Raw genomic sequence first — 20138 nt, 5'->3', positions numbered from 1 at the left:
ATTTCCTTTCCCCTATTGGAGAAATCTATGGGTCCGCTCCTGCACCTATTAACTTTTTGTCATTTCTTTCACTCTTTCTGTCTGTCTCTCCCTCCCCCTCTCTCTCTCTTCCCCATCCTCTCTCTTATTACTCCTTTTCTCTCCATCTCACTCTCTCTTTTCTGGGTCATCACATCCTATATGAGATGTCTTACATATTTTGTTGTCTAACTGACTTCACCAATTAAGTCTTATAAAAATAAAATCATGGAAAAGTGAAAAATGAAAAGTAAAACCAAAGTTAACCTGAGGGTACATACATTATATAATTTTACATTGAAAATATTGGTTCTTGTGAAATTCTACTATCAAAATATGAAAGAGAGTTTCCTGAGATGACAATTACAACTTTGCGTTTAGATAGCCAAATTGCCTTTATTCCACATTTTAATTCGGGAACAGCAAGAAACAATTCCTTGCATCATTGTTTTCAACTGTTTCTTTCCATCATAATAAACACTACATTATAAAATTGATGAAATCAATACTGCTAATAACGTTTGCACTCATAGTAGAAAGACTGAAATCGATTAAACAGAGTAAAATTCACAATAAATTACATTGCAATGAATCACATATTTCTACACATTTCAAATCTTAAAAACAAGCAAAAAAAATATATATCAAATGCACACGATTCATGGTTGCTCAGTGGTAGTGTACAAGTCTCATGAGGTCGTGGGTTCAAATCCCTGGATAAAATTTGAATATGTTATGAAAACTGACTGGGGTTCGACATAAGTGACAAAAAACCAGTTGGAAACATGCTTGTGTGATGTGATGGAACTGTCATAGCCCATCTACATTTGAATGAATGCAGAATACAGGGTTTTGTATGATTTTCTTTCAAATCTGAGGGTGGCCCCAAATTTTTGGCCTGTACTGTACATCTAAGGTGACTACCCTGGGCATTTATGATAATCCATATATATCTTATACACAAATAGGAGAAAGGCAGTACTGCTTGTAATAAATTGCCAATGTTCGAACGTGAATACAAGTCTGATAATTATGTGGAAGAGCAAATGAACCTTTGTGATTTTCCATTGGTCTAAAAACGGAAAAAAAAGAAAGACAAAACTGCAATTGTTCTAACTTTAACAAGTAACACACCAAATCCAAAGTTAAAATTTAATGAATGGCGTTTGAGTTGTATCTATTATGAATCAAAATATTATTTATCATAAATTCCTTCTATATTAAGACAAAAGAAATGGTAATTGTAAATCTGATTACAGTATTATATTTCAAGCTTTCATTTACATTCAACTTCATTTCTCATGGCCGGAATTTGCATTCTTAAAACTTATCTGCACTCCAAATAAAATTTAATTCATATTGGGTAAAGAAGGCATTTTTATTGGATAAAAAATGCATCCCTGTGTTGGATAAATAATGCCAAATGGTGTGTAAATTTTAAGACATGATTCTTACCTATGTATAAACAAACAAGTGTGGATGTTCCTTTTCACCCAATTTGGGTAAAATTCACTCAAACTTTTCTAGAGTTTAAGAGTTCTTAATAGTACAATTGCACTTCAATCAAGTTAATTTGAGTTGAATACATTCTATAATTTATAATTAAAATTGATACATATTAATGCAATGCAATGCAATGAAGTCAACAATGAAACATACCTCTTTATGGAACACCAAAACCTGACCTATGACAAATTTCAGTTGGTTGATTAAATAAAACTTTGCGTATTGTGACCAATCAAAATGGCAATGATGACATGTACATGATAATAATAAATAATAACCCTAATACATGAACGTAAATACATATTTCTTTCTTCAAAGCCTTTTTCAATAGAAATGGGAAGCCAATGGTGTCGATCCGCAGAAATTTCTATTCATCTTGGGGGGGGGGATATTACCTAATAATACAAAGAGCCATCCCCCCCCCCAAAGAATAGAAAGCGCGAGCGGATCTACGCCCATGGAAGAAGTAGAATGCAATGTCTTTCATGAGCATAGACTACAAACCTAAAGCAGATTATTTGGTGGATAGGCCTAAACACATTCTTTACAAACAACATTACATAACTGAGAAAGAAGTCACGATGGCAACAATCATCATCATCGTGAATGACCATAATTAATCATAAGACAAATAATATAATTATTTCTATATCCTAATACCACTACTACTACAACAATGGTACATTTAAAAAACTGTGAACACTATGAGATCAAACAAGGGGCAGTTCTACGGGGGATTCTGGAACAACCCCCCCAAAAAAAACAAACAAAAAAATCTCCCAATGAAAAAGGGGAGGAGAAATAAGAGTTTAAAATAAAAAGGTATGTGTGGTGTAACTCTCTTTTAAAACCCCTATTTGTCAATAAAAAAAAAAGATGTAACAAATAGTTAATCTTGCTTTTCTTGCCCCTATGCCAACTTTATCTATTAAAATACATCCACGCTGCCCCCATTTCTAACACCATCTAATAGGTGTCAGTCTTGAATATAGGCCCCAACAAACAAAAACTGTAGCAAGATGTGACATGGAAGAGATCTGGTCATCATACTCATTGAGGTTGATTATTCCCAGGGCTGTTTCATAAAGCTCTTAATAAAAATATGCATAACATTCAAACCAATGACATATGGCAAAACAAATATAAGCATCAATCACAAATATGTGTATCAATCACATTAGGTTTGATTACTTGTGATAAGGGGTTTAAAAGAAAAGCTTTGGGGGATCGGTGTCACAGAAAATAAAAAAGTTTTCTTTATCTTAATTTTTTTGCTGGGGGTGGGCAGTTACCTACCAATAGCACTGCCATACTAATCTTCTAAAAAAAATAATAAAAATAAGTATGGAATGTAAGGGAAAAGTCATGCCATAGATTACCATAATTGAATAACCCCAATATCCCCCATCACACCAATATAGAAGGAAAGACTGAAAGAAATTACATGCTAGATAATAATTACTCTGAAGAAACTTAAAATTGTCTGAAATTCACACACATTGGAAGACATTGCATTCAAAGAAAACAAATCGCCACATGAAAGCTACCAATGCCACAATAACTGTTTTGTTATGTAAAAAGCAAGAAACAAAGATCACAAAAATTGTCCCTGTAAGCACCTTTCTATCTTATAATCTGAATACACTTTGAATAGCACATACATGTACCGTGATACTTCAATTTCCCAAAGCACGAATGCTTAAAATAAAATAAATAGTTGAATATACTGTATACTCGACCATTCAAGGAATCCCTTCCTACCAGGTACCCATTTACTACACCTGGGTGGAATGTGGCAAATTTAGATAAGTGCATTGCCAAAGGACACAAGTGCTGCAGTGGATTTAAACCCTGCACCTTGTGGTTCAAAGTCTGCAGACATATCCTCTGAGCCACAACACCTCTACAATGGCTTCTTTTGCTATTATAGCTCATAGGACATAAAATGATTATCAACTTGCACAGTAAGATGATTTATTATCATTATTATTTGTTTGGCGTCACCTGAGCCTGGAAGGCGAAAAGCGAACTGAATCATTATGACCCGCAGGTCTCTCCTCCCGATATAACTGATTGGGGGGACTGCAGGTGGACCACTACACCGAGGTTTCCCCCTACTCTTATACGAATAGAGCATTGGGTTCTTAACGTGCAAAGGTGGTGACTCTCCTCTACACGGGGCCTCCATTTCATGTCCTATCCGAGGGACATAGCCTGCATCTACGAAACATGGGAGACATTTACACACAACGCACTGGCTTCAGTCATCTACCCGGGATGGACTCGCACCCACGATCTTTGGTTCAACGGGCAGACGCATTGCCGACTGAGCCAACAACGCTCTCTTAGTTGAGATCTTGAGTTGGAGAATGTGAGATACTGAACACTCTTGAGTTGTAAAAGATAAACTCCAAATAAACTGATCCCCATTATGGAAAGAATTGGCAATAACAATAGCAATGTACATAAGTGGGGTCAGCTAACTTGTAAAGACATACCATCTTCAGCTATAATCTGCTGACCACAGAGTTGTGTAAAGAAATGGCAATAACTGCAATACTCACATCAGAGGTAACAGTACTTTCCCAGCGAAAGGCATTCTTCACCTGAGCTTTTGACAGTTTTTGTGTGCCATACTAAGGGAGATGATGCAATACATGGAATAAACATAGCGTTTGTTTGTTATAAAACTCCCCCCCCCCCCCGAGTGATGGGCAAGTTATATATTTCTAAATAATGCATCTGAATGACTTCAAATTGCTCTATAAATAAATATGCATTATCAACAAATAACTTTCTGAAAATTAAGAAAGTAAGATATTTAAAATTAAAAAAATATCAATTAAAATTCAAGGATAAAACATAAACAGTTAAAAAATTCATCATCACTACTCTAGTAAGATTGGAGAACGTGACATGATACCGGAGTACAATTGTCATTATTCACCCTTTATCAATGCCTCACACAGGCTTTAGTCCAATTTCACAGTTAGCACCATTAGAAAGAAAATAACATTAATCAAATATGTCATATTCATCAATTTCTATTCAACTGCCTGTATCTGTCTTACTTATTAGATTCAAAACGTGAAGCTAAATATGTTATGCATATCAAGTGGAATGTATGTAATGTCAAGTCTTCTGGTTTCGAATTCAGAGTTGTGGTGATGAGGTAAACAAATATAAATATATGCCCATTATAATTAATAAGTATGATACTTCAGAAATTGTTCAAACACTTTAACTAGGGTAGATTTTATACCTCTGCATAAATAATTATAATTAATCACAAATGTTGTTGACATTTTGAATATGAATACAGCTAAAACAAATTCAAAACACACCCCCCCCCCCAAAAAAAAAAAAAAAAAAGCACAAAGAGATAGAAATATATCCACACTTTGGCCTTAATTAAAAAAAACAAAAATATATATCATTAAAAAAAATGCTAGAAATCTAACACAGATTTATCCTCAACCAATTGGTGGCTTATTTAAGGTTTTCCCATCCAATTCCATCAAAATATCATCCGATTTCATGATGTAATCACTCAATTTTGAAAAAAGTTGAAAGACCTGTGAGATCAAAATTTAAAAAGCCGAATTATTGGCATGCAATTTCAAGGTTTTCTCACTTAAAAACAGAGTGATCAAATTAAAAAAGCACAAGAACAGTTTTCAATTCACACCTGCACCCTCTGTAAGAATGTAAAGGAGTTCCAATTTATGAATATTCAAACATTTGCAGGGTATGGGCAGCATTTTTCATTGTTGCATATGTTATTTTCACTCTCCATCTGTTTTGAAATGATTAAGCAAATCTGATTCATTTTTAAATTTGATTTTTATCATTTACTGATCCTTCCTCTGACAAACTGTCAATGAAACAACAGTTCATTTTTGCTCCATGGTCATAACTATAAACATACATTAATAACACATGACTTTTGCTAATATCATGTATCAATCCAAACCACCTATAATGTAAATTACAATTTGTAAAAAAATAAAAATAAATTAGAAGGGGGGGTGTTAGGGGCGACATTGACTGACCATTCTCTCAGCGCAAGATTTAGATCATTAATTTGAATGAAATTGTCTCTAAATTGAATATTAAAATTTTTTTAAAGGAATGATATAACGCATAATTGAATAACATTCGCATGAAAATGAACCATGGGTGAAGAGAGTTGACAAAATTTGTTCAAACTTGAATACCCATACATTTATTTAAATGCAACTCTGATGAAATTGGACAGGATAACCAATCGTATTTTTTGTAAGTTTTGCAATCGATAATATGCTCTGGGAAAGGGGTCCATGGTGTTGTAGCAAAGTCTTTACACAATGAACAAGGCACAACTTATCTGGCAAATACCCATTCAAAAGCAGAAAGATCTAGTAGAGAAAATATATGAAAAACGGCATGATTATATTCATATGATGATGTTACGTCAGAGGTTTGGGGTCGAGGCCCCTAGCTGTGTAGATTTCTTGAATAGCATTGACATGATCTTTCAGCAATGTGTGGTAACCTTGGACCTGACTTAGAAACACGTCCTTGTCCTCTTCCTCTCCTTGCAGTATTCTCATTAGATCACTGTAGTAGGGGGCAGCTCGAAATGCAACCTGGCAACACAAAGAAATATAATTTGCAGTTTAAACAGATTTAGCAATGTTGTTATTGTACCCATACAGATTTTATATTACATGTACTTACATATTCACTACTGAGTGTTCCTCTTATATTTGAGTGAAGGTTTACAAGGTTATGAGCTGAGGTGTCACGCTAAATGGTTAGTTCAGTTTTCATAGCATGACCAATTTTGCATAAAATGTATACAAGAGGGTAGAAAACTTACCTGAACAGCTTTCTGTATGAACCAGTTGTGATGTTTCCTGAGTGTAATATCATAAGCTCCTGATATACATGGTTTTATATCATCACCATCATTCTTCTGGTCTAACAGATTCTGGATGAAGATGCAGATGAAATTAAGGCCCCTGGATAAATGAAGATGAAACAATATATTTTTGTTTCTTTCAATTAAGATTCAAATGACTTATATTTTATGTCATGCGTACATTTCTTGAAATGGTAAATTTTTTATTTTGACAACTGATTATGGGAGCGTTGTGGTCTAGTGGTTACGACCCTCATCTTTCAATTCGAGGTACATGGGTTCCATTCCTAGCCATGGCGTGTTTTCCTTCAGCAAGAAACTCATCCACATGGTGCTGCACTCAACTCAGGTGAGGTGAATGGGTACCCAGAAGGAAGAAATTCCTTGAATGCTTGAGCGCCTATAGGTAGCCAAGCTAAAGCTGGGGTAATAATAACAGCAGGGCCCGCTGGGATAACAGTTTTCGGAACTGAAGTGGCTACCCTGGGTAAATATGCCATTATGATTATTACTATCATTATATTAATTTAAATAAATCATTGACAGATTCTTCAACAAATTACTTGTTTGTTTCAGTAAAATCTAAATCAATCATATTTTACTTCTTGCTCTTTTCCTGAAATGGTCAGCTAAATATGACAAAATTGAATTATGTTGAATTAACCTGAATAATTTATCAATTCCTTAACAAATTTTGCTCAACATGAAAATTATTCATTTTCAAATTTGCTTTTGTAAGCTTGGCCAGAGAGAAGAGCACCAGTTACATACACATGTACAGTCCCAGACAACATATACTGTTGAGTTGTATTGATCCATGCTGCATTTTTTGGACAGGTGATCTGCTAATGCCTGAACACTATACTGCTTTGAAACCTACTGCTGCCTGTTTTATACAGTAGAGCAGGGATTCTCAAATAGCGGCACGCGCGCCACTTGTGGCGCACCGAGCCTTGCGGAGTGGCGTGGGAGCCAGCATGAAAAAAAAGGGGGGAATTATTTATGTAGAATTGATGTTTGATGATAATTTTACACAAAGGGAAAACAAGGCAGTTATATTTCAAACTTAAGTCTTTATTGATTTTATTTAAATCTATTTTAAAGTTGTGGTTTTTATGTGCTTGGTGTAGGCCTATGGATGCATGTGAGATTGTCAATACAGTATGTGCATCAGGATAGAGATATACAAATTATCTCTATGATCACAAGTGATCTGAAAGCCCCGTTCGTCGGATATCTATCACGTTTTCAACTATTTCTACGGCTAGTGATTTCGCATTTCCAGATTATACATTGAAAATTGATGGAATTGCTCAGATGCAGCATTTGAAGTGATGACAATAAATCCATGATTTAACACTCTTATACATGACAAGCCATGCTTTTAATCAACAACTTAGACTCCTGGCAAAGAACATCATATCGGAAAATGTGGTGACATACTATATAAAATATATTTCCATATTGTGCATGCCCTCGTGAACTAGCGGTGTCACTGGTATGTTGTGAAAAGTCACTTATTATTTGAAAAATAATAAATTGTGTAGTTTGTTTGCATTTGTATTTCTTGTATTGATATTAATTAGATCCCCTCTTGGCCATTTAAAAGCTTCATATTCCAAAGCTTCAAGGAGCTCCGCCCCCTCGAGCCCACCAGCGCCCCTCAGCAATATTTTGCTCGGTAGCGCGAGTGGAGCAGTAAAGATTCTCAACATGAAATATGGAGCTTCAACAAAAGTAAATGAGAATGACGACTATATCACTTCTCTTGCTGCTGCTGCTGCCACACGTAGGTACTACTACTACTAGTTACTACTACTAGTACTACTATTACTACTACTACTTCTTCTACTACTACTACTAGTTACTAGTACTACTATTACTACTACTACTACTACTACTAGTTACTACTACTAGTACTACTATTACTACTACTACTACTACTTCTACTAGTTACTACTACTACTACCACCACCACTACTACTACTATTACTACTACTACTACTACTAGTTACTACTACTAGTACTACTATTATTACTACTACTACTACTTCTACTACTACTACTACTACTACTACTACTAGTTACTACTACTAGTACTACTATTACTACTACTACTACTACTACTACTAGTTACTACTACTACTACCACCACCACTACTACTACTATTACTACTACTACTACTACTAGTTACTACTACTAGTACTACTATTACTACTACTACTACTTCTACTACTACTACTACTACTACTACTACTACTAGTTACTACTACTAGTACTACTATTACTACTACTACTACTACTACTTCTACTACTACTACTAGTTACTACTACTAGTACTACTATTACTACTACTACTACTTCTACTACTACTACCATTACTTCTCCTACTACATATGTACTACCACTACTACGTATGTACTACCACTACTAATTCTACAATGAGTACTACAACTATTTCTACTACTGAGCTAAAATGGGGTTTTCCCCCTTTACCTTGTTAACCAAATTAGGGCATCAGTGGCTGAGTTGTTATCATTTGTTGTATTTTCTTCTATCTCATGATCAACAATGGCAGTTAGTGTGTGGAAAGCACCTGGTCTTTCATTGTATTTACTCATCAGTTTCTACATATTGAAAAGAATATAAAGAGAACATTTATCATACAAATTGCATTTTGTTTGAACATTGCTATAGATTTGTCAAATATTACAAGGTTTTTTTTAATAGGGCAAGTAGAAGGTATCATGCACCTTACTTATTTATGGGACATTCAGATATTTTCAACCTCTGAATAATATCAAAAAAGCATTTGGATTTTTCTGTGTTTTCATAGTATGATGGATACTTATGAAAAGAATACTGTTTTAAAGTTTGATGACATTTGACCTTAGACCACAAAAAACTGAGATTTTCAAAAATAAAGTTCAAGTTAAAAATTCTCTGAAAGTACTTTATTGATGAACTTGTGTCTAGCTGTGAAGAAAGGTACATTACTGAAATATATTTTAGTAAAGTCTTAATTTAAAAGAATTAGGCATATTTCGTTGATGTAAATTTTATTTAATACAAAAAGTACACCAATACATATGGGACATAGCACAAAGTTACATATGGGACAGTACTAGTCCTCAATGAGCAGGTACGCTCATGAATGCAATTATGAATTTGTTCATAACCTATGTTCAGTTCTACAAATGAAATTATACTTTGTAAGAAATGAAATTGACTTATGAGTGGTCACTTCATAAGTAATGGAACCAAATTGAAGCTATGTTTTTTAGAATTACATGTAATCAAAAAAATAATTTAAGATCTTATTTTTACACTCAAATTTGTTTGTGTACACCCCTCAACACTTTCCGTGATAAGTTTGCATTTCAAAAAGCTATCACTGTGACACTTCATAATTTTTTTTCTTTAAATTCTTAGACAATTTTTGAGACCGAATTCGCTAGAATCGGGACCGCGGTTCCAAAGTTACACACATAATTTTTGTTTAAAGCGGCATGCCAAAAATGCTCAAAAACACGATTCATGTACAATTTCAATACAAAATTTGTTTACAGCCAAAATTTATGATTATTTTTATTTTTACTGGTCAAAATTTATTAAATTTATGCAGTTTATGCTTGTGATAATGTTACCAATAAAAATCATAAATTTTAAAAGAGAAAAGCTCTCAACTAAGTAATGTACAGTCCTATGTAAAAATATGCTTTACAAGAGACTTTATGCAAAGCAGTCTTTCAAAAAGGTGGAGCAAATTGCGATGCGATACCAGGATAACTATTCCCTGCACCACCACCTCTTCCTTGTCCCCCTTTCATTTCAATAATAACAAAAATAATGACATCTTTGTAATACTGACCACATCATTTTTTTTTTTTTTCAATTACCACATTTTACAAAAAAAAAACACTTACCACAATGTTGCCATTCACATCCATTCTAACCATGGCAAACGCATTCTTTCCAAGTATATCTGAAAGAAATATCAAAACTCTGTTTTAATTTCTAAATTTATAGAGAAAATGCCTCTAATATATCAGGGAAAATATAAGCAAAGTACATCAAACATTTCAAATCAGAAGGTTATCATTTAATATATTTTTAATTTTGAATTACATGTAGTTGAAACTAAGGCTTTTGCCTGAGCAAGACCTGAAATATACCACAGTTACATTGAAATTTCAATGACTTCTCAAATCAGATAGAATAAGACCGCAATTAATGTATTTAATGTCTGCAAAGACTACATCCCTTCAACATTCCTGCTTGCCCACTTTGCTTTACACATGAAAGGAGCAACTTGATAGAATGGCCTTATAACTTTCAAAAGGTAATGTCATCATCAAACTGTGATTTTATGCATGTCCCTTCTCTTCTTTATTTCCCCCGAAGCCCCTGCAAACATTGTGCAAACACTGGTAGGCTTCCCTTCTGAATGTAGATGAACATTTTCAGCAGAACTATAAAAAAAAATCAAGATCTACATGTAACAAATACTAAACAGATCATGGTAATATTGATTGCTTGTATTACAATATTTTTACTCTAACCTAGGAGTCTTTCTTCTAGATAAAATGTGCAAACTACAAGAGGCGAGTTGTTTACACAAATACATACTATTTGCATTTGTCATCATGGGTGTGACCATCATTTGTAGCAATGGGTTCAAAGATTTCTGGAAGGGGGTTATTACTAGCTCGCCATGGGCAGAATATTAACATGTTTCATATCAGTGTAGTAATGAAGGGGAAAAAATGGGAAAGAGGAGAAAAATTTGAACATGAACCTTGTCTCTCTGCCACTACACATACATTTATGTCTACAGGTAATTGCCTAATGCTTAGCCAAGGTTTCCTGAGCCTGGTTTGGTTTTAGACAACAGCTCTTAGCATAATTTAAATAAGTAGCGATAGATACCCTGGTAATAAGATGTGCAGTGCTCGCACATGTTGTAGTCTGAAACCAAGGTGGGCTAAGCTTAGCCCCAGGAAAGACCACCACCCCCTCCCCTCCCCTTAGCCCAACCTACAGTACATGTATTTCCTCTCAAGAGGGTACAAGATGTTCTTGCACACAAGCACACACTACATAAAAGAATGATTGTACAACTTAATGGACCCCCACCCCTTTTCCATGACCTGCAGAATTAAAGACAAAATATTATAAAGTAACAAAGGAGATTTACCAAGCAGTGGAAGTATTGAAATCCGGCTAGCTTCAAGGAATGTTAGAGTCTCTATCCCTCCATCTTGCGGTACTATCTTGTATCTTTTTTCCAAGTTACCATAGAAGGACATCTTTGAGGTAGGTGACTAGGTTGATTGGAGTTTCTTTGAGTTGATCTACATCAGAAAAATTAGAAAATAACAATTTTTAATTGTCATAAGTTGCTCAATGAATTTGAGGGAAGTAACAAAGTGATTTGTTATCATCTTTTAAATAATTTTTTTTTATACAGGTCTGTAAAGATAGATATAAAAATTAAAAACATGTGAGAGGTAGTTTAAAAAGTTACATTGAATATGGGAGGTAGTCTGTAATCTAGGAACAGACTGCAACTATATCTTTGCTGTTTTAGTGATACATCTGTTGCGGCAAGACCACAGTGGAAGCAAATCAACTAATCCTCAATGTATATACATTAAGAATATACCTTAAGAAAAAAATATATTTATACAAAATAAGGGGATATATATCCCCTTATTTTGTATTTAAATAAAATGGTTTTCTTTGCATTAACAAAAATTCCATATGTTTTTTTTTTTAACTGCCACTGGATATTGTCAATGATGAAAAAACGACTATTAAAGCAAGATGCAAGTGTATACTTGTAATAAATAGGCACTGGCTTCTCCTCAGGTTCATTGTTTTTATTCTCACTGCATTCAAATGTTATATCATTAACATTTCTTGTAACAGCATCATACTTGCATTAGAAAAGACAATGGCTGCAGCCTCTGCCTAGATAATAGGCTATATGAAGGAGCATCTCTGGCAGTCTTCCCTGCATTACCCAATTCAACACAGCAGCAGTGCTGACTTTGAAATACAACTATTGAATAGTTATAATAAAAATACAATGATTATAAAATACTACGTTCATTGACCCAAAATGACCTTGACCTTGGTCATGTGACCTGAATCTCATGCAGGATGATTACCCTTTCATGTAGGTCTATTTATAGTTTCATGAACTACATGTAGATCTATATAAACTTTCAAAGTAATGATGGCAATTCAGAAAATACCTGAACATGGCCAAAATTCATTGACCCTAAATGACCTTTGACCTTGTTCATGGACATGAAACTTGCACAGGATGTTTGGTGATACTTGATTGGTCTTATGTCCTGGTTTCATGAACTAGATCCATAGGTCCATATTCTGAAGTCGGGTTTAAATTAAACTCTGACTTTAAGTTGTGGTTTAATTATGGATAGCGAAATGTGGCATAAATCCCTAATGTTAAAGGTTCAATGTATCGGCTCATTTGGATCTCAAATCATTCTTAACTGCCTGGAAAAAGTGGAAGGGTAAATAAGATAGTGTCTTCTCCAATCAAGAATTAGAAAAAAAGTTAACTTAAGAAAGATACTATGTAAACAAAATTCGGACATTTTTGGCTTCCCATTATTTTAACAGAGTTAGACCATGGTCTAAGACAGTTAAACCCGACTTCAGAATACGGGCCATAAACTTTTAAAGTTATAACGGCAATTCAACAAAAACCCAACATGGCCAAAGTTCATTGACCCAAAATGACCTTTCACCTTGGTCATGTGACTTAAAATGAAGGCAGGATGTTCAGTGATATACAATGTACCATTACCCTTTAATATGTGCAAGTTTCATGAACTAGATCCATAAACTTCTTTAAGTTATGATGAGGTTTCAACATCTTAACATTGGTTAAGATTTCGGTGTTGATTCCCCCAACATGGTCTATTAAAGTTCATTGACCCCATATTACTTTTGACCTTGGTCAGAATGTGACCTGCAACTCGGGCAGGATGTTCAGTAATACTTGATTACCTGCATGTCCTAGTTTTATGAACTTGGTCCATATACTTCCTAAGTTATGACATTTCAAAAACTTAACCTTGATTAAGATTTCAATGTTGACGACGCCGCCGCCATTAGAAAACAAGTGGAATGCCTCTGGCCGTCTCACCTGCATCACGCGATTCAATATAGCAGCAGTGCTGATTTTGAAAACTACTATAACTCGCACAAGATGTTCAGTGATACTTGGTTACTCTTATTTCCACGTTTTATGAACTAGACCAATACACTTATAGAGATATGATGGCAATTCAACAAATACCCCCAACGTGGCCAAAGTTCTTTGACCTTACATGACCTTTGACCTTGATCATGTGACCTGAAACTCGCACAGGATGTTCAGTGATACTTGATTACTATTATGTCCAAGTTTTATGAACTAGACCAACACACTTTCAAATTTATGGCTGTAATTCAACAAATACCCCAATTTGGCCAAAGTTCATTGACCCTAAATGACCTTTGACCTTGATCATGTGACCTGAAACTTGCACAGGATGTTCAGTAATACTTGATTACTATTATGTCCAAGTTTCATGAATCAGATCCATAAACTTTCAAAGTTATGATGGTAATTCAACAGATACCCCCAATTCGGCCAAAGTTCATTGACCCTAAATGACCTTTGACCTTGGTCATGTGATGTGAAACTCATGCAGGATGTTCAGTGATACTTGATTAACCTTATGTATAAGTTTCATGAACTAGGTCCATATATTTTCTAAGTTATGATGACATTTCAAAAACTTAACCTTAGGTTAAGATTTTGATGTTGATTCCCCCAACATGGTCTAAGTTCATTGACCCTAAATGACCTTTGACCTTGGTCATGTGACATGAAACTCAGGCAGGATGTTCAGTAATACTTGATTAACCTTATGGCCAAGTTTCATGAACTAGGTCCATATACTTTCTAAGTTATGCTGTCATTTCAAAAACTTAACCTCAGGTTAAGATTTGGTGTTGACGCCGCCGCCGCCGCCGTCGCCGTCGCCGCCGCCGTCGCCGTCGCCGCCGCCGTCGCCGTCGGAAAAGCGGCGCCTATAGTCTCACTCTGCTATGCAGGTGAGACAAAAACTTTGGATGTAACATAAGAAATTTGGTTATAGAATTTTGAAGATTTGCTTAGTTTAACAGAAGTTACACATCCTTGTAAATATGCAAATAAGAGAGCTGATGATGTCACATACTATTTTACAAAACATACTCTTTTAATTTTCAAATCATTAAAAAAGGTAGTACCCTCCCCCCCCCCCAGAATGTCACAAATTCTCAATTATCCCTTATAATAATAATAATTATAGTCATACATGTAATACCGGTATATGATTTAAACAGCAATGTAGAGCACACATATGGAAAAGAAAAAAAGCAATACAGGTTCCAAATTTAACAATGAATACATAATGGAACTTATGTCAAAAAGCACTATTACAGGTATGCATGTCTTTAGGTTGACGCTGAAGGTGGTCGCTGTCGTCAAGGTTTCAAACTCAGTGGACAAGAATTTCACAGGTTAAGCCCACATGAGCAAAGGCCAGTTTCCCCCCATGATTTCTTTGAAACTGGCATTTGTAACAGATCCTATTTGTTCTTGTGGGTTGGTAGTTATGAATCAAATATTTATTTTAACTGGGGGAACTTTCATCGACAATAAAACCTGAAAGACAAGACTTTGAAGACTGTATAGGGGTGATGTCACTGCCCTTGCTGGATGAAGTTACAAGGCGCTTTTCCCCCAATTCGAGAATCAAGTCGCGAAGAAATTTTAGAAAAAATAAATGCACCAGTTTCTTTGTTGCTGAGCAGGTAAGATAATTTCTTGTGAAACCGATGTTGCACAATTGCAACATAGTTAAGACATGTTTTTGCCCGAGATGGAAATGGAAACAATGTTTAATTTGTCGAGTTAAGATTTTGAGCCAAAAATTGAGAACTCACATGAATTGGTTCGACACCTTGTGTCAATTCAATTACATGTGCGCACCTTTCCAGATTACAAATAGCCTGTGGCACTTTAACACTCCCTTACCATACTACTTCAGTACTTTTCAGGTGGCTGCCTTCCAAAGATCCAAGCTATCAGAAGTTTGCAGCCACCTGCTTGACTTTGGTTAAACCCCTTCTGCAGGCTGCAGCTTATTATTTCCAGAACTGAAGCCAAAATGGGTAGTGGGATGGGTGCATGTGCAGTCAATAGAATCTAGTCGACAGTGACGTTGGAGCATTGGGAGGTTGTTTACAATATTATTAAAAGGATGCACAAGAAAAAATATTTCATATAGGTCTATGTATACATCATATTGGAAATAATATCATTACCGGGTATGTGAGAAGTGAGATTTTATAGATAAAGTCAATGGCGACAATAGTCTTGAATATGACTAATCGCCACTCAAACCAACATAAGAATAAAAAGTGGAGGGACAGGTACTAGGCTAGTCTAGGGTGCAAGCACATGTCAGAACATTGCGGTAATTTGTTAACACCATGTTATCGCATAGGATTTTACATAGAGTCTATAGACCTACTACAGAGGTAGGAGCCATAGCTAACTAAATATCGTTTCTGATTTTTTTTTTGGGGGGGCACTAACGTTAGGCTAACGTTAGATCTGTTTAGAATAACGTGTATCAGTCATCAGATCGAAACGTGCAAGTTGCAATAAAAATAAGGAGAAAAAGGAAGGAATTGCCTGGAAAGACTTCCTTCTGTCCCCTCCACTAATTTTTTAAAATACTTCTCCTAAACCCCCTTCTTTCGTTTTTTTCTTCTTACTTCCAGATGGAACTTGGATTTGAACCTCTCGCTGCAGAACGAGACATCTCCAGTCTGTCGCCTTACTCACTGAGCTAGCAGGAATTGTTGAAAGCCATGGCATGGGTTTCATAACGGTTATCAACCGATATGACGATTGACGACTAGTCTAGTCTACTCTCCAAGAGTATTGGGTATTTATTTTTCTGACTAAATAAACCAATGCCATTGGGAATTTACGCACGCTCAAGATTTTGACGGAATAAAGCCATAATTTGGTATGTATCCAACTTTTCCTTCCTAAATCCTAATAAAAAGACCTAAATCTCTTTGATATTCTAATTTCTATGTTATTTTCTCTATCGTTTCAGTTCCTCCGCTATTACAGTTAGATAGGTTTAGATCTATTCTAGATAAATTCTTGATAAAGCTTCTCCTAAATTTTTTTTAAGGGGACATACATGTACAGTAAAGTCGGTATGGAAGTCTTGCCAATTGCCTTCCGTAGTAGGCCTACATTGATACAGCACTGGCTCACTGCAACCATCCTGCCTGTGGGGAATCTACAGGTAGGACTATATGGTATGCCAATGCTGTACATAGCACACACTTTAAAAAATAATTAAAGCAGGGCGCGACAAACCCGCTTGCCCGGGGCAAGTGAAAATGACGTGCGGGCAAGCATTTTTCAAAGTCAATTGCCCGATCGGGCAAGTGGTTGTTTTGAAAATGAAAAAAATAAATTGACAGTAAAGTTTAATAATTTTTGATAAATTGCAATTATCGGCCAATTATCTCTCATACAATGTCATACCAGTCAAAAAACAGTGGAAACATGTCAAATCAGCACCAATTTACCGACAATTTATCGCCAGCAGTCCCTCGTTCGATGGGGGCTGCCATCTTACTTTCTAAACTACACTGTGCGCATGCGCTACTAATCGACGAAGGAGCTGGCTAGGGAAACCCCTCTCTTACCCTCTGAGCGCATGCTCTAATACATGGGCGCTACAGTACATGTACGGACGTACACGAGCGATCGCGAGCCAGTCGACTCTCGAGCTAGATCACGCTGAATGCATGCAAGCTTCGGACTGACTCGGCCAGGACCAGAGTGACCTGACGTCCCGTATTTTATTCATTTCTAAAACATTTTAGGTTTGTTTTTTTTGTTTAAATATATATTTAAAAAACACCAAATATCATTAGGATTTTTTTTATATGATTGGATTGTTTTTATTTGCTTGAAGTTTGAACTTTTTCCTCTTTCTTTCTTTTCTATCCTTCTATCCTTCCTTCTTGCCCTTTTTTGTTACATATCTATTTTTATTTCCTGATCATTTCTCTCTTTCTCTGTTCATTTTCTTTCTTTCCTTCTTTCTCTTACTTGCCTTCTTTATTACATTTTTTTTTTTTCCCTTCATTCCTTCTCCCTTCCACTCGTTTTTATTTTCGTTCTTTCTCTCCTTCCATTATTTTCTCTTTTTTTCATTCTGGCCTCCCTTCATTCTTTCCTCCCTCTCTTTCCTCCTTTCTTTCTTTCATTATTTATTTCATTTTGTCCTTATTCTTTTCCCTTATACTTTCTTTCCCTTTCTTCCTTCATTCCTTCCCTCCTTCCTTCCTTCCTGTTTACTTCTTTCTTTGTTTCTTTCTTTCCAAGAATAAAGGAAACATTTTCTTTCATTCTTTCTTTCTTTCTTACCTCCTCCTTTTTTCTTACTTTCTTTTTGTCTTTCTCTTCTTTATTTTGACTTTCACACATTTATTCATCTTCCCTTTTCTTTTTTTTTCTTTCTATATTCAATTCAAAGAATGACGGAAACCTTTTTATCTATTTTTATTCTCTCTCTCATCCTTCTTTCCTTCCTGTTTACTTCTTTCTTTCCAAGAATGAAGGAAACATTTTCTTTCATTCTTTCTTTCTTTCCTCCTCCTTTTTTCTTACTTTCTTTTTGTCTTTCTCTTCTTTATTTTGACTTTCACACATTTATTCATCTTCCCTTTTCTTTTTTTTCTTTCTATATTCAATTCAAAGAATGACGGAAACCTTTTTATCTATTTTTATTCTCTCTCTCATCCTTCTTTCATTAGAACTTTCTTATATTTTTTTATTATTTCCTTCATTTTCCCCTTCATTTTTTCTTTCTTTCTTCTCAATTCATCTCTTCTTCTCTCCTTCATTCTTTCGTTCACCCTCCCTTCCAATTCTGTATATTTTTTTTCACAAGTCTAACACTGTGTAGCCTTCTTTCTTTATCTTTTTTTTTGTCTATTGTCCTGTATTTCATTTTGTGAAATCTGGTCACCCTGCCCCTGGCCTGGCCAGGACTCGGCTTCAACTTCAAACCAAGTAAACAATGAGTCATCAGACTAAAATAGGCGACTTTTGTCGTCGTGATCGGCGACCAGAACAATTTCAGCCAGGACAGTAAAGAATAATTAAGAGCAAAAGAATTTTTGAAAAAAAATCGGACAAGCAGTTTTTTCTATCGGGCAAGCACATTTTTTTATCACTTCAGGGCAAGTGATGATTTTTTTTTTGGTAGAGGCCTGATTAAAGTATCACTTTTGTGACCAAAATTACTTATTTCCATACACTTGCAATTTATTTTTCATTAGTAACTTGGGAATAATTTTTGTATTCACCAGAGCGCTCAAAAACCTGAATTTTTGGCATATTTTTGTGTACGCCCTGTATTGGTGGAAAGTAATATGGCAAGAACATTTTCATTTTTCAATCTCTATTTTTAATTAAGAAAAAATAATGTAAAGAATTAAATTTACATAAGAGCCAAGTTATATGATGAATAGCTGTAATGGAAACTGACAGTGTAAGAAAATCAAGCATTTGTCCCATAGGCATAGCCATAGGCATAGAAAAAGAGGAAATATGCCACCCTTATTTTGCCACACATCATCATGGTCATGGAGATGTAACTGAGAACAAGGTTATAATAGTAATACCTTGGCCTTGTTCATTGAATGAGTGACATACAGGGTCATTCACTCGATCTACGTTTACCATAATTTTACCTCTAAAATAATACGCTTTTCGTCTTATATTAGAGTATCAGTCCCATCCTTTAATTTCGACGTAGGCTAGTAGTAATGGCAATGCGGACTCTTCCGACACGCAATTATTCCTAGTGTAAGCCTCGCCCCCGGAACATCCATCGGAATACCAACTTTGCTAACGGGCTAGAGCGGCTGGTCCCGTCACTCCAGCACGGTATCAGGCCCAGCCTGTTAATGATCGAGGCACCACAATTACGCGTACGCGAGGGTAGATTTCAAATAAACTTGCATAGAATTCCAACTGAGAAAACATTTAAATTATTACATTATGGGCATGTCTAAATTATGCTTCAAAAAAGGTACTTACAATTACAAATTCGGTACCGTACGCTAAGCTTCCTGAGCTGAGGTTGAAGTTTGTTGTTATCGGTGTTTCACAGCTACAGCCCGACTGCACTAGTCATATATCTTGGGCCGATTGCACGAAAGGGTCTTTCCATGGGGCCGTCTTTCGTGTCGCCCATCTTTTATGATGCGCTATAAGCGGGGTGTTTCTTAGACAGGAATAACCGTCGTTTCTGGGGATTTATTCAACAATTTCTGACATTTTACTATAATCCCCATTGGTGAGTGGAGCCAACGCAGTTCAGCGGAACAACCAAAATACAGAGACTGAAGCTTTTGGTCTAGGTGTTTCTGAAATTTATGATAAACAAATAAAATTCGTAGGCTAGCTTTTAAATCAAATTTTATACAATTTCATGAGATATCTACGAAGCCCCGGCCAAACCGGACATTTTTGACATCAAAAAAAAAAAATAATTATCACGTACGTACGCAGTATTATTACGTACGTACGTA

At 35.5% G+C, this 20138-nt stretch overlaps 1 protein-coding gene across 1 annotated transcript; it reads right to left on the bottom strand.

Annotated features, from left to right (window-relative positions):
• Nucleotides 1-388: 388 nt before the first annotated feature.
• On the bottom strand, nt 389-19808 carry LOC129254542 (glycolipid transfer protein-like). Its single transcript, XM_054893004.2, has 6 exons — nt 19645-19808; nt 11626-11782; nt 10355-10413; nt 8925-9055; nt 6386-6527; nt 389-6152 (listed from the first exon to the last, which is right to left on the bottom strand). Exons 2-6 carry the CDS (start codon nt 11735-11737, stop codon nt 5973-5975), a joined length of 624 nt encoding a protein of 207 aa, XP_054748979.2. The 5' UTR covers nt 11738-11782; nt 19645-19808; the 3' UTR covers nt 389-5972.
• Nucleotides 19809-20138: the final 330 nt, after the last annotated feature.

Source organism: Lytechinus pictus, chromosome 2 (genome assembly GCF_037042905.1).
Source record: "Lytechinus pictus isolate F3 Inbred chromosome 2, Lp3.0, whole genome shotgun sequence".
NCBI lineage: Eukaryota > Metazoa > Echinodermata > Echinoidea > Temnopleuroida > Toxopneustidae > Lytechinus > Lytechinus pictus.
Note: the sequence above shows the minus strand (reverse complement) of the source record. Positions and strands in the feature narration are given on the sequence as shown.